The 14,607-nt window shown below is 40.8% G+C and overlaps 1 protein-coding gene across 1 annotated transcript in view; it reads left to right on the forward strand.

The window, feature by feature from the left end:
• Positions 1-14,607, forward strand: part of LOC111262326 (dopamine receptor 1) — a 62,226-nt gene that overhangs the window by 32,958 nt on the left and 14,661 nt on the right. Inside the window, exon 5 of the mRNA XM_086969035.1 lies at positions 9,249-9,352. Within this exon, the coding sequence (XP_086825161.1) occupies positions 9,249-9,352 (104 nt within the window). The remainder of the gene's footprint in view (positions 1-9,248; positions 9,353-14,607) is intronic.

Consider the following 14,607-nt stretch of genomic DNA (forward strand, 5'->3'; position numbering starts at 1 on the left):
TACCGACGAGAGAAACGACAAAAGCACCGTCTCACTGCATAAATGAATAAGATCCTTTTTTGTTCAAAACGCTCAAACGCTAGCTTCTTTTTTTCTTTATATTTTACTTGGGATTGGCAGGTCCACGTACAGGTTTACCTGTCCTTTATTATTCCTCAGCGACTCGATGAAATTTTGGGAATAAGAAAAGGGGATAGCTTTTTTTCGCCTTTCGTGGCTAGATTCTGATTCCATGTTTTAAATTTCGACAATGATACGGCATAGCCGTCACCGCAGTTTCGTTCACCCAAATCTCACCACACTTAACCTGAATGGTACAAGGTAAAAAGATTCCTACTTTGTTCCCCATTGCAGTAGTGGCCATTTGGCGTTGTTGTCGAATGAACGCGTGAAGGCGCCGTAAGAAGAAAACGGCCATCGGGAACCTCCATTTAGGGCCGTTCTTTTGGCCCAAGATGTTTGAAGGCACAACATGTTTAGTTCTCCTCTGCGACGAAAACAGGTTTCGTCCAGCTTTTGCTTTGCCATGTTTTATGTCCGACGGGTAACTAGTAGAATAACGACATTAAGAGACAACGGGTGGGATATAGAGGGTGAACGCGACGGACCTGACTGACCTAGCAAGGACGTAATAAGACAAATTGCGTCAGCCAACTAGCCAGACTGTAAACGTCCTTACAACTCGCCCACAAAAATAACAGTTACAATAAAATAATAATGTACCTACATGTACAATTTGATCGGAACAATATATCTATAAACTTCTTATCAGTTAGGTGTATATACGGTAATATTTCTGAGATGATACTAGCTTTTAAAAATATTGTCATGTTCGTTACATATTAATAACGGGTTTGCCGATGATAAAAAGAACAGGGCAATATTTGTTCCAAAGGTTTGTAGGGTTCATAATATTTGTAGCTAAGACAGGGTGTGGTAGGTTGTTTTGCGCACTAAAATCAAAAAGACAAAAAAAAATGATATATACGATCGAATTCGTTTCGAGATGAGAAGAACGGTATTAGAGGTCTGTTAGAACGCTTCGGCAACTTCTGATTTCTGCAACAGACTGGGTGTTGCCAACAGGAAATATTGGCACGAGGACGAACGGCTAATTTGTATCGGTGTTTCATTCAGCAGTGCTACGTCCTTGTGTCTGCTCGCCAGAAGGGACGAGACGTCAACAACTGGAGTACAGCTTTCAAAGGTATGATTAAATGAAGCGTATATATTTCCACTAGTTCTTTTATCTGCTACGTTTAAAACACACTTGTCTGAAGACGTTGCCAGTATAAACCCTGACGGTCTAGAGCATGTTGAAATCAGAGACGACGCGGCGGTGATATGGCTGCTTACTACATTGCCGGACTGAATCCAAAACTGTGTAATTTCTTTTCGAAACCCAAAGTTCATTGGAATCAAGTTGTGTATTCGTTTAGTAGAATTTTGCAAAGTAAAGATAAACCAGTCTTGCATAGATAAAATTCATTAAGTTAAAGATAAAGCATTCTTCAAAGAGTAACTTGTCGTACCAGCTAGAGACCGCTATAATCCAAGCTCTTTACTACTCGTTACCATATTGCTACAACCTGGTATATTCTAACCTAACTGAAAAACAAGCTAACGCATCCGATCAGTTAATATTTTCTTTACGTGTGTTAGGTAACTGGGCATAAGTCAACGAGGTTACTGGGAATTCGACGCTCATATGGTACATTAACTCAGTTAACTGTTATTTCTCAATAATGAACGCATATACTTAATCACAATAGAATGATAGAAATGAATGCCACAGTTTAACATGACGATGAGCAAGAAGTTAGTAAAGTGCTTTGTTGATCTCTTTTGAATTTTTTTTTTCATTCCGTGCTTTGCAAACAGGACTATGTCATTGTTTTAACAAATGACGGAACAAGATTCACTGCTGTTACTACTTCCGGTATACGCACGCACACACACACACACACACACTAATATAAACACAGGAACGTCAACACCTCTACAGTGTTGGCGATTCCCGGAGGAACGGCAACCTTATAATGCATATGCATATATACTAGCATATATATATATATATATATATATATATATATATATACTTAGGAGGAAGGAAATAGAAGGGTCCTTTTTCTTTTTGTTTGTTTTTCCTTCTTCTTGGCTTTTGGTACTTAATTTTCTTCAACTGACTCGAGCCCCTTTTACTCCTTTTAACGACAACAACGGCCTTATCGTAGTCATTTTTAAATCAAACAAGTATATTGTTGCTCTCACGGCCGTTGCGAGACGTCACTGAAATATCAGCAAGGTTCAACTGTACTGTGACCTGTACCGATGTCCGTCCATCTTCTCGTTCCTGTGAGTTCGCCCATTTGCCCATCCATGTATACACGTGTTTCGCTATGTGCCCTCTCCCATTTGCTCATACAGGCCTTTAAAACGAATACGGCTCAGCTGACGCCCGCAGTCTACAGCTTGTCGCTCGCTGCAGTGATGGCTATGAATTATACATAGAATTCTGACAATGCGCAGATAGTAGGATAGTTCACTCACCTCGAAAAGTCCATTTCCTGGTTCCTGTTAGGAGGATTGTTTGTTGTTGGCGCCGTTACTGCGAGCAAGATGAGCGTCACATTAGCGCAGTAGCGTCTCCGCTATAAACTTAGAATCTCTTGACTAAAGCCCTTTTTTTCTCTATTTGCTATGCGCGGTCTCTTGGTCTCGCACCACCGGAAGTATAGACAGCAGCTGAACCAGCCAATCGACAGAGGTGGCACTTGTTGAATTTGGGTCGAAGTAAGTCGGTTTGGCACCGAGAGGCGGCGAAAAGATATAGAGAACGTGAATAAGTTTCCACAGATTCATCGTTTTTAGAGTAGAGATGTACGTAAAGCGGCGCATAGCGTTGTGCTGGACAGGCTAGTACGTTGACAGGCGCAAAGAACAAGGAAACGCAAAAATGGGAGAAAAAAGCTGGTGACGGCGTTAGTTGTAGCAGCGGCAGAAGCTTCGCGAAGTGAGGGATATGCACTTCGTCACCTCTGCCGCCTTCATCACCGTCGTCGTTGTCGCTGCTTTCGCACCAATCGGCCTGAATTGTATTGGTGCTTCCCGTTGGCCTGTGACTCGCAGATAACAGCAACAAGCCGTAGATCGAAGCTGTCGAAGCACGCGCAACAGATGATAAGCAAAGCTGACGGAGCAGGACCCTAATCTTTCGCGGAACGGAGACTAGAAACGCACAACGCAACGAAAAGAAGTGAATCAAAAATACGGCCTTCGTGCTTCTACAAGTTCGTGTGCTGTCGGCTGCAACTGCTGTTGATTTTTCTGGTCTTCAGCGAAGCCTAGAGCTGTCGCACAGCTTCCGACTCTAAGGTTTCTTCAAATACTGCTACAAAAACTGTAGGGCGCGCATATTCGGTGTCATAGCCACACAGCCGTCATATATGTTCTTATGTTGGCTCTGCTAGTATAATGTTATTGCTACTTATGCTTGCTCGCCCAACTTCGAAAAAAGAGCCTACGAGATCCAGAAGGCCAAAAGAGCAAACGAGTCTACGAAAGGACGTAGTGGCTTAAAAGCTAATTCGAATAGACCCGGATTTCGTCACTAATGCATGCCATTGAAAACAGAAGTACAGCATTGATTACTACTGATACTTCTACCGGTACCAATGCATTACACACTCTTCGGCTGCTATAGGGACGACCGTTTTTAAACCTTCTCTATAAACCTTCCGTCGATCGTTGTTGGTCGAAAAGATTATATATTAAATATTATAAACGAATATGTAATAGGAACTGCTAAGACAAGTATATGGAGCATTTCATGTCCTGTAGAAGGTAACTGAAGTTGGCGTACAATAGATACAATTATTTAATGGTCAATTCCGAATCAACGAAATTCGACTCGAACATGACATGATCGTTTAATGCGACGTAAAAATTCGCAAGTAGGTCGTCCGTTATTAACGATCGCTTGTAGAAACTGATACCGTCATCTCGACGGACGATTTTTTTAGAGACTCTTGAACAAACATTCATTCGTGAACAGGGTGGCGGATTAAGTATGTTTGTTTGTAGCCTGAAGTAGAATTTTTACTCCCAAAACAAAGACTGTTCAGCCGATCACAATGGATTAATAAACAATGATATGTTCATTCACGTTTTTCCATTAGACCTCAAAAAAGAGAGGCATTTTGTCGAATTTCATGCAGCCCGTGCCCGGCCTACCAACAAGTGTGAAATTATTACAGATCCAGCGACAGACTACGACAATAGCGGCCCGTGCGCGGATCGATGCCATTTCGAATCAGTATCTTCATAAAGGAAAACGCTTTCAGTGAAACCTTTTCTATTTGAACGCTTTTACTCTCAGACACGAACGAGTAAACACACGTCCACATTAATATACATAATATCATCGTCTACGAGTGTCCTTTACACCTCAAGGGCACATAGCACGCGCGACTGGGCTGTAAGGATGTTTTTCTACTTGTTGAGGATCTGTGAGGGCTCACAGGTTTGGTAAACATATCTTTGTGGTATCGTTTACCGTTCTGTCGTTCAAACATCTCTAACTGCCTTCTAGGAAGCTAGGCCGAAAATGCTGTTATAGAAAGCAACAAGCGAATCAACGCGCGGAGTTGACAAGACACCTGTCACCGTTTGTGCGAGTAAGAATCGCTCCTTCCTCTCTGCCAACGACAGCACTTACTTTTCCCTTGATGCTCGCCCCTTGCTCTGGCGTTCCTTTACAGCGGGTAACCCCACATCAACACGCTGCACGGCCGCGAAAAGCACGTTACGATGGCACTACCACTATAAACGGCAGAAGATAGAATATGCTCACGACCGTTAGAGAAACGTAACACTCGTTATACACATACACAATTTGTGTTTGCCGCATAGAAACGTCGCTCCATGAGTAGCAAAGGCCGTCTCGTCAATCCGGTAGCACTGGCACAGCAGATACGTGAGTACTTGCCTATGATGAACGATTTGTGATGTTTAGAATGAACGGTTTAGGCAAATTTTCCCCAAAATGGCTGGTGAATGTCATCGAGATTGTGTGTCGATAGATGGATGTGCCGCCAATGAGCATTTCGAGAAAAACGACTCTGTAATCTGACAGATATCCTATGGCAATAAGACTGCTGTTTATGATGGCAAATCAAAATACTTCCGCAAATCATTGCAAGAATTTTAAGAGAAAACCCGAAAGCACACTGATATATCAACGCCATAAACTTAGAATAGTCATAAACTCTATGGAGGTTATGTAGATTTTGTGTGTGGCCATTGATAATGGTTACATTTATTTCAATGCTAAATGCCTCCTCACGCTAAAATCTATCATACATACACCATTTATCGGGACACTTTTGTTGCGTCTCGTAGGATACCATATAGCTATTCAGCTAAAGTTAGCTTTTTACATTTTCAAATATGAAATGCCCAATGCACGCTAGAAAAACGTTCGAGAGAAAAACGTATAATTCCTATGTGTCGAAGCGGATTAGGCTGATACTATAGTTAATGTCCGTACATACGAAAGCGCTCATGCATTGAGTTAACGTAAAGAACCAGTACTATAGATATTTATTCAAATAGAAACACAATATTATTGAATGGTTGGATTTTTCGTGGCGTAGAAATATATTTCTTACGACCCCGTAGGTCAAACGGATGCAATCGTGTAGGCAAGTTTTTTTCCTAACTAGGATCGTCTCATATGCGTACATCATTCCGGAACATCTGGACCCCACGGAAAAATGAAAACCAACGACTTCTAATTTTTATTCTGTAATAATTTAGTATAGCGTAGTCCATTAGAAAATACGCGTCTGTGTTGAACAAGAAGTTACACCTAATTCTGACTATTTACTAAGAAGCTAAGGGACAGAATAAGGTCCATTCGAAAATCTCGATACCGAGCTTTCGTATCTTACGTAATATTTGTTGTCTTTCTCCATCGGACTTTTGTGTGTGCATGTCTACTCAGTCACTGACGGCGCATGTCAACATCACATTAGCCTATAAGTTTGCCTTAAAGGTGACGGAAGAAAAAAGAATCAACTTTTTTTGCTGCTTTCTTGGTTATCTAAAGTCGATCAAAGTAAAGCTTAACAATTACACGAGAGTTCCTACTTACAAAATATTACTTCTGCTGTGTCAGGAAATGCTTTCTGCTCCTACATGTTCTTATCGTGTACATGTATATATATGGTATGAGATCAGACTTGAGATCACTGCGGATATGCTGGCTCATATATATGCAGATATTAATGAAGAAATATAATATCGTTTGCTTTGTTCCAAAGCTGACATTATTTTTTCTATGGAGGAACATATGCATGCTATTTATTAAAATACAATTGTCCAACGCTGCAGTATGTGTGGCGGAAATTTCACCAGGGCCTGAACCCGGCAAAAGGCTAGGAACCAGATATTTCGACGAACACAGATGCCGTTATATTTATTCAGACATTTATAGACTATCTAAATAACAGAAATCGTATTTTCCGCGTCGTTTCTGGTACCGAATTTGTGAAGTCTCAGATTGCCTATGCTACTTTCATTATTGCGAGAGCGTCTATTTCGGCTGGCTTTTGAAGTGGTTTAGGATAAGATATCCAAGAATAGGACAAAACTAAATGTTCACGTGGAACCATGGCCATTTTTATAGTATGCATCCGAAACAAAATATGAAGCAATCAAACGATTCGCAGAATACCTCTCAAGACCGCATCTGCCACTCAGAATTGTGCTTTAAAGCCCATTCTTGGGATCAGCTTTTTACGGAGCGAGATCTCCAATGGCTGAGAACAGCACAACGAGATTTGATCCGCATCACCTTGATACTCCTTTGCAATAGCATTAGATGCAGTATTTCGAAAAATCTTTGGATGCCACGCAACTATGCTCATGCAAGAGTACCTGTCGACATCGATGGCTAACATAATGATGCTGAACTAAATTCCAAATGAACGAGAACGTCTGAGCATATGCCACATCCAACAGCGCAGGCAGACATTACTTTCTTGAGGAGAATCGTTTCCAGCCAAATATCTACATCTCTTACCTTTTTATTCTGATTGCGAATAAGAAATTGCCCGGTTTAGGTTATATGCTCACTTTTGTCGATGCCTTTATCTTCAGGTTTTCCGTTTGGTATCGCCACTTGCGACAGCGAGGGCAATAGGCTTAGCTTACACAAGGTCGCCAAATAATCCTCTGCTGGTGCCCTGTAGATCGCTGCGAAGTATCGTAGAAAGAACTGGGAGCAGTCGAACTTTTGTCGCTTTTGCAGGTCGATTGATCTAGTGGATAGATATGGCCGTAGAGTATTCAGTACTCTCTGCTTGTGGGGTAGTTTAGATCATCTAAACTTTGGAATCAACGAAATTTGAGCCAAGTTGACTTAAAGTTGGGAGAGAAACTTAACACTTCTCCAGCAAAAACTAGTAGCTAAGGGCCGAGGGGCGCAACGAAGAGCAAGCACGAACTCTTTTTGGTTCTCGTAATAGTAGCAGTGGAATAAGCACCGCTGCTGGTGGGCTGAGAACGTCGTTGTCGGGTGCGGCACTATTGCCGCAGCTGTTCGGCGTCGTCGGTCCCGGCGTATGTCCATGGAGGGTAAAGACCAAAGGGTTACACTTAGGGCATCGGGGCAGCCACGGAACCTGCTGTTGGGGCGAGTTAGAAGTTTCGCCTAGATTTGTCAAAAGATGTAGGATGGGTTTCGCGGAAGTTGCCACGAGCGGCGCAGCTCGTGTGCGGCGATAACGTAAGATGGGCGCAAGCAGGCAACCAATGACTGAATGGAGTGAAACGAAAATACGCCTAGCACATTTTACCCTGACTCTCAAGTCATCATCAACACCGCTGTAATGTTATCACTACATACGCCGGGACAGGCTTCGGGGCTGGACGGCATTGTAGGCACTACTTTCTGCAAGTGCTAAAACTGCTTGTACTACTGCTGTCGCTGGTTTATAATGTGTCAGAACTCTAAAGAGGGAAAAGCGTATAAGCCTTGGAATGTCGTATTCTTACAGCTGTACTATTTTCTGCGACGTGTTAGCAAAGCATGCATCTCAAATCCATGCTTGGGAAATATCATCACTTTATGGTCATCATTATATCTTTCCTTGGATCGTACAAGTGAGCCTGCCGTCGCGTCTCTTCTGACGGCAAAGGCGTGCGCGGGACTAGCAAACACAAAGATGAAGGCGGTGAACGAAAAGTAGATCTGCTTTGGAGGCCCGTGTTTGTCGTCCACGACCTACGGAGAAAGAATAAAGCCTAAACTAGGTCATAAGGAAAAGAGAATAGTCTAGGTAATGACCTTCCTAGGAGCCTCGGCACTTCCGTTGTATTCTTGGTGCATTGACATCTTCCCGTGCATCTAGACGTATTTCTATGCTTGTTCATCTTGGTTAACACCTATAAAGGTCAGCCTTCATCCTTCAAAAATATTGTCAAAAAAATGAGAATACAAGTTTATTTTATTAACTCCCATACTACTGACAAGCACGAAAATCCAATCTTATTTTCTCCACTTCTTCTGCCTTCTGACATCCTCTGACTTCGTGTTCCACTTTACGAATAGATAGTATTGCCCTGTCAATTTTATCCGGGATAAGGGTTCATATTTTGTATTGAGTTTATGTTTTCTTGGTAAAGTGGTCATAGAAAGCAGTTAAGAAGCAAGTACGCCACTGCCTGCTGTGTTATGCCGCTCCTGAGGAAGCAAAGGACTTTATGTGCGGTTTCATCATGTTATCAAGTAGAAGAACAGGGCGAAGAGATATGTGTTCAGAAGGGCCTCCAGTAGTGCGGGACGCGAGGTAATAGCTTTGATGAGTCAATAATTTGGGCTTTTCCTTTTCGTTATCAAAGCAACGTGACCGTTGGTAGAGAAGAATTTGAGGTGGTCGTAAAATATGCATTTCCGTTTATGCGGTCATGAACGCTGCGATCTTTTATTTCCACTTTTTCCTTTTTTGTCTAGGCCATACCCTGTCCCGTCACGTAAAAGCTAAAACTAATCATCCATCTTTGCTGTTCATCGTGTTTTTGCGACCCGCTTCCTGGCCAGGGGAAATTGGGGTCGACCTTTTGTCCTACTTACAGCTTCGGCTCAGCCATGTTTGCTTCTTTTTAGTCCCCTTTATTTATATCTTCCTTTTGTGACCTTTACTGCGCGAGCTACTCTGACGTGATAACGGTGATTTGCTTTACAGATCAAGGAAAGGAACGAACGATGCCATGCTGTCGGAAGATGTCTCGTGGATCCGCTACCTGGTCGGCTCCGTGCTCACCGCCATCATTTTCACAGCCATCTCTGGTGAGTGCAGGGACAATAGACAATATAAGCAAAAAAAGCATACATACATAGCTGCATAAACAGAAACATAACATATAACAAACTCGGATACAAGTCTACGTCTATGTACTCCGATAATTCGGCTAAAACACAATCGACAAAGAAGTATTAGATCAACTAAGCACATGCTTTATTTTCATATATCTGAATCTCGCGATATTGGTAAAATACATCGACGTAGAAGTAATGGCTGGATACACATGAATTAACTGGATAAACAAACGCATCTGGCTGTCTGAAGAAATTGTCTTTGTGTATAATGACTATATGTGATGCAGATACCATCCGATATCAATACATGCAGAAGACTGCTGACACTTAAACATTTTAGTTGCTTAAACTAATTAACGAATGCTACTAAATCGAAAATTAAAGTTCAGAAGCTCTCTCTCAGACGGAGGCATTACTCTACCTACGATAACGTATATACTTCATGTCAATATGTGTACGATGATTTATGCCTTCAATGGTTACGACCCTATCCTAACTTCAACTCAATTGGAATACATTTGAGTTAATAATGCTAGTCGGTTTCATTTACACCGGATACGAGTTTTTCTTTAATCTGCTGACTTAATTTCAAAAAACTGAGTTACCGAAAATTTTTGATTTTATTGACTTTCCGTGATACGCCACAATCCAATAAAGATTATTCCTACGTTTTTGTAAAGTAGCTAATTATTTCCAAAATTTTGTACAACCCGTATATGTTTTTGATGATTTTACGAGCTTTTTGCACCTAACCTAACTCAGATGTCTCATGCTGGTTTACGTGCTGGCTCCCAGCACGAAACAAACTCTCTCTGTCCTCAGATTAGGACCCAGACGATCGTGTGGCTCTCAAATCGAGCAGACAAACACGTTACCCTTTACGTCACCTAACCTAGCTTAAGGCTGTGCTTCATGCTGATAATGCATATTACACTATAGAAACGACGTATTTTCTATGTAGCTGACTACGTACTTCAAACTCCCGACGAATACCTTGCAGTCTTGAACCTCTAATAACAAACGGCGACACACATTTAGAGCCTTAAGCACCAGTTCACATAGTGAAGCGAAGCAGAGCTAAAGCTGGGTGAACCTATTCACCTAAATTCGAACGATGCTGAGCGACTGTCATTGTTCTAGACTGTATTCTTTTATGTCTCGCGGAATCGCCAGCCAGCCAACATGATCGCGTCCTATCAGTCACTGAAAACACACTATGGGCTAATTGTTTTCTCGTCACGGTACACTTGCAAACTGCCTATCGGAAATTATGATGATCTAATTAAAAAAGCTCACTGACAGCTAAAGTATAAACACATTCCTATTTAACGTAATGCGACTCGAACAACTAGAGACGTCATACGGCTTTCAAATGTTATTTCTTTATCTTTTAAAATGATCGCGGTTATATATATATATATATATATATATATATATATATAAAAAACGATAATTTTTCCTAGCTTATTTGCATATTCTACTCTTTCTATTACACTAATTATTAATTAACCTTATTAAGTACTACGTCTCGTGTCAGCTCTTGATTTAGAATAAGAATGAGTAGTACTTGCGAGTTACCTACGCTGATAACAGTATTCGAAGCAGATCCTTATAGCGTTGAGATAACGTTCGTGAGAGATCGAATCGCCGTGTAGGAAATTACTATTGATTTTTCCAATCGATAGCGAAAACAGTGTATCTTATTTGACTAATTATGAATGTTATTATGTTTAAAAGTTTTCCAATCATGTTGCAATTGTTGGTGCCAAAACTTGCCTTTCCTCTATTAGCATCTAATCGCAAAATTTTATTCCAGAATATAGTTAAAGTACTAATCTTTTTTAATCGATCTCTTGATTGACAATCGTCCAATATTAAAGAGCGGCCATTTCAATAATAAAGCCTCGTAACGCTTTTCTGTCAAACGAAATCTCTACTGACTTGTTGGAAAAAAACCTATGTTTCGAGATACACAATCCGAAGAGCTATTTTCGCGGAGGCCAAGGTTCATTTCAGCATTCAGTAAACAAAATAATATCCGGCCTCCTTTATACTATATAGGTAACAGTCAGAGATTTGATTGTGTGAAACCACATAATCAACATGCTGGGGCCGTCTCGTTAGGTGGCGCTAGCTACCTAACCTATATGTTATATCATATTAATATATGTTAGAAATATATGTCTGTCCGTCTAAGCATTTTTCGGTTTGTTGATATGCTCGTTCCTGTCGAGTCGTCTGCTACGATATGCTTTAACCTGGCTTTGGTCGATTATTAGCGTGTCGTCTTGCAAGTTTTGGCTAAATGGGTAATTTATTCAAGAAGCCTTAAGTATTTCGAGAAACTGGTTCTACAAAATAGACGGAAAATCGGATTACCCGTTTTTATTTTTGGCGGATAAAACGATACTTTCGGATGAACTTGCTGATCTGTTTTAAAGCATGCTAATGTGAACGTTTTGAGACCGGTCAATGGTAATGGAAAGCAGGGCAAGTATAGCAACGCACTGGGATTACAAAACGTTTCGACGGGAAGACGAGGATTACTTATTAACATAACCGGATAACGACATGCCAATAGCTAGTTTCCTTTCAACAAAAACGTTTTGATTCTCAGGTGTCAAAAAGGATTTGCACGGGCGTCTATCTATTCTAAGTTAACATAGACATATATATAAAGAGAAGCATAAGTTCTTCGGATTCATATTGAACATTTTGAAATCTTAGTTAGCAGGTTACATGTGCTACGATAATACGCTAATTGCAAAAAAAAATAACACAGTTTATATGGGCTGATGCGCTTGCACAAGGCTGGTACAATAAAATCTATTGATTAGGTGTAGTTTCAATTACTTCAAGTGGATGATATGGTATAATACAAACGGCTACTGAAGCAAGGTAATGGATAAATTACGTTAATCGGATCACTGTAATATACATCTACTGGGTAATTGCGACGAGATAATGAAGTAGTGTGCCGCGTTCTCTGAAGAGTTTCAATTGGATAGACTATAAATATGATATGTGCGATCGACGCGGCATGAGCTAAATTGGGTGTACTGAAAACCAAATGTATTCAAAATAAAGACAATATATGCAGCAGGCTACGAGGACTGTTGGGACATTCTAATGGGAAAATGCGACAGCTGTAAAAGCCTAACGAGAGATATCAGGGCGATACTTGCGAATCCATTTAGAGATTATGCTTTCAATTTGCAGGACAGCTGAGGTGCCATAACGGACTAATTGCAATGAGAAGTCGAAGCAGCTATAAATATCGGTGACCAATTAGATAACGGGGTTACCGGAACAACGTAAGCAATTGTCTTGATCAAGGATTTTTAATCGTCATAGTGGGATGGCTGCATCGGGTCAACGCAGTTAATGGAACAGGAAAATCGTAACTGGATAGCTACAAACGTACATTTCTACAGCTAGCTAAAATAAATACTAATAGATGAAAGTGTAGATAAACATTAAATGACAAGTTTGACGAAAATGACTAGAAAAGTTGCTTTCATTTCAATATTAATAATGGACGATCCAACACGCAGTATTTAGAACTTCATTAGAGACTTTATAGTCGTTTGTAACGCGTGCATGACTCCTGGTGGCAGAGGTGAGCTGAGATAAAAAAGATTGCCATGTCAAGTTGTGTGGGTGTCTTATCCCTAATATTGTTAGACTGTGATTTGCGCTAGTATGAACGTTTACCGGAAAACGTTATTACGTTAAATTGAAAGGGGCGTAAATTAAAACATCTCGAGTTCTGGAAAGCTCATGAAGCTAAACAACGCAACATATGTAGCTGCCAGAAATGTAAACATATTGTAACCACGTAATACATTTTTGACATATTAAGCGAAAGCACATTTTGTTTGTTTTGGTAGCTACCCTCAGGTCTCGTATATTAGTTGCCCTAACGCCTCCTCCCCCACTAATGTAGCTGGATCCAGTAGAAGGATTTTCTCCTTCGTACAATTAGAGCCTTTCGTTGCTGGAAGTAGCGTCTAGTGGTCAACATAAAAAACAGAAGGAGTTTCAGCCCCTCTAAACAGGTCTTTTGTTTTAAAAAGGGGCAATTACGTGTAAGTAGCTCTGTGTCGGACCACACAACGTCTTCTCGGCCCGTATTAGTGGTCAACCGCTACCATTGCCTCTGTTCACTCAATTTGACTTGCTGTGGGTGTAAGCTAAATTTTAAGTTCTATTTTACTGCTTTTTTCTCACATACCTAGGATTCGCAGGTGATTTTTCTGTAACTAATATCGGCTACTGAGTGACTGTAAAACGTTTCTTAGATCCCAGCTCAAGGCCGTAGTTACCGTCACTAACTGATGTAAACGAACTAGTATTTAAACTTTAATTATAGGTGACATTCAAGCAGGTTGCCCCTGTGCGTAGTTCCGAGTGGTTAAGCACTTAATCCTATTTCATTCGAGCGTACTCCATGTAATATCAATTCATTCTGATTAAAAGCCGATTTACGATTACTAAATAATATCGTTATAATAAATAGACTTTCGGAGATTTAATTACGTTGATCTCGGCCGCTTCGAACTTAAAGAACGCATTGACCCATTTACTCATAGCGGCATGGCAAAGAATCCTCAAAAAAAATAGCTAAGGGCCAAATTCGACCTTCATGTCGTTATTTACCACTTTTTTTTTGAGAACCATTCCATTGATTACCTTTGTTACACTATAATTTATCGCGTATTGCTTTCTCCGAACATATAGACGATTTCATTGAAATCAACGATCATGTCAAAAGGAAAAGGTTGTTAGTGTAAACGGCCGCCTAATAATTTGTATACTTTGCTGCGTCAAAGACTTCGTGTCGTGTGACGAAAGAAAAAACAAAAATGGAGTTTGGTTAAAAGAAGACGGAGGCAAGATCAAAACATGGCGTAAAGTAATTATTAATCATATAATTTACTGCGTCATCAATTGATGTAGTATCATCTTACTGTGCGTCCTCTTCCTGTATGCAACGACGCAAACCTCGCACTCTTCTACAACATCTTTCTCAGAAAACACTATTTACGCTCCGAAGAAACTCCTTTTCAATCTGGCCTGTTTTTTTCTCTTTGTTGTCTTTTGGCTGACTCACTTCAGAAGTCCGTTGGACGCTACGCCCCGTTTGGCCCTGTGCCGCCCTCAGTCCAATCGGGACACAGCTCTCCAACCGAACTAAGTCAACAGATCGACTAAGGTGGCCGGAG

This window comes from Varroa jacobsoni, unplaced genomic scaffold (genome assembly GCF_002532875.2).
Source record: "Varroa jacobsoni isolate VJ856 unplaced genomic scaffold, vjacob_1.0 scaffold_648, whole genome shotgun sequence".
Taxonomy (NCBI): domain Eukaryota; kingdom Metazoa; phylum Arthropoda; class Arachnida; order Mesostigmata; family Varroidae; genus Varroa; species Varroa jacobsoni.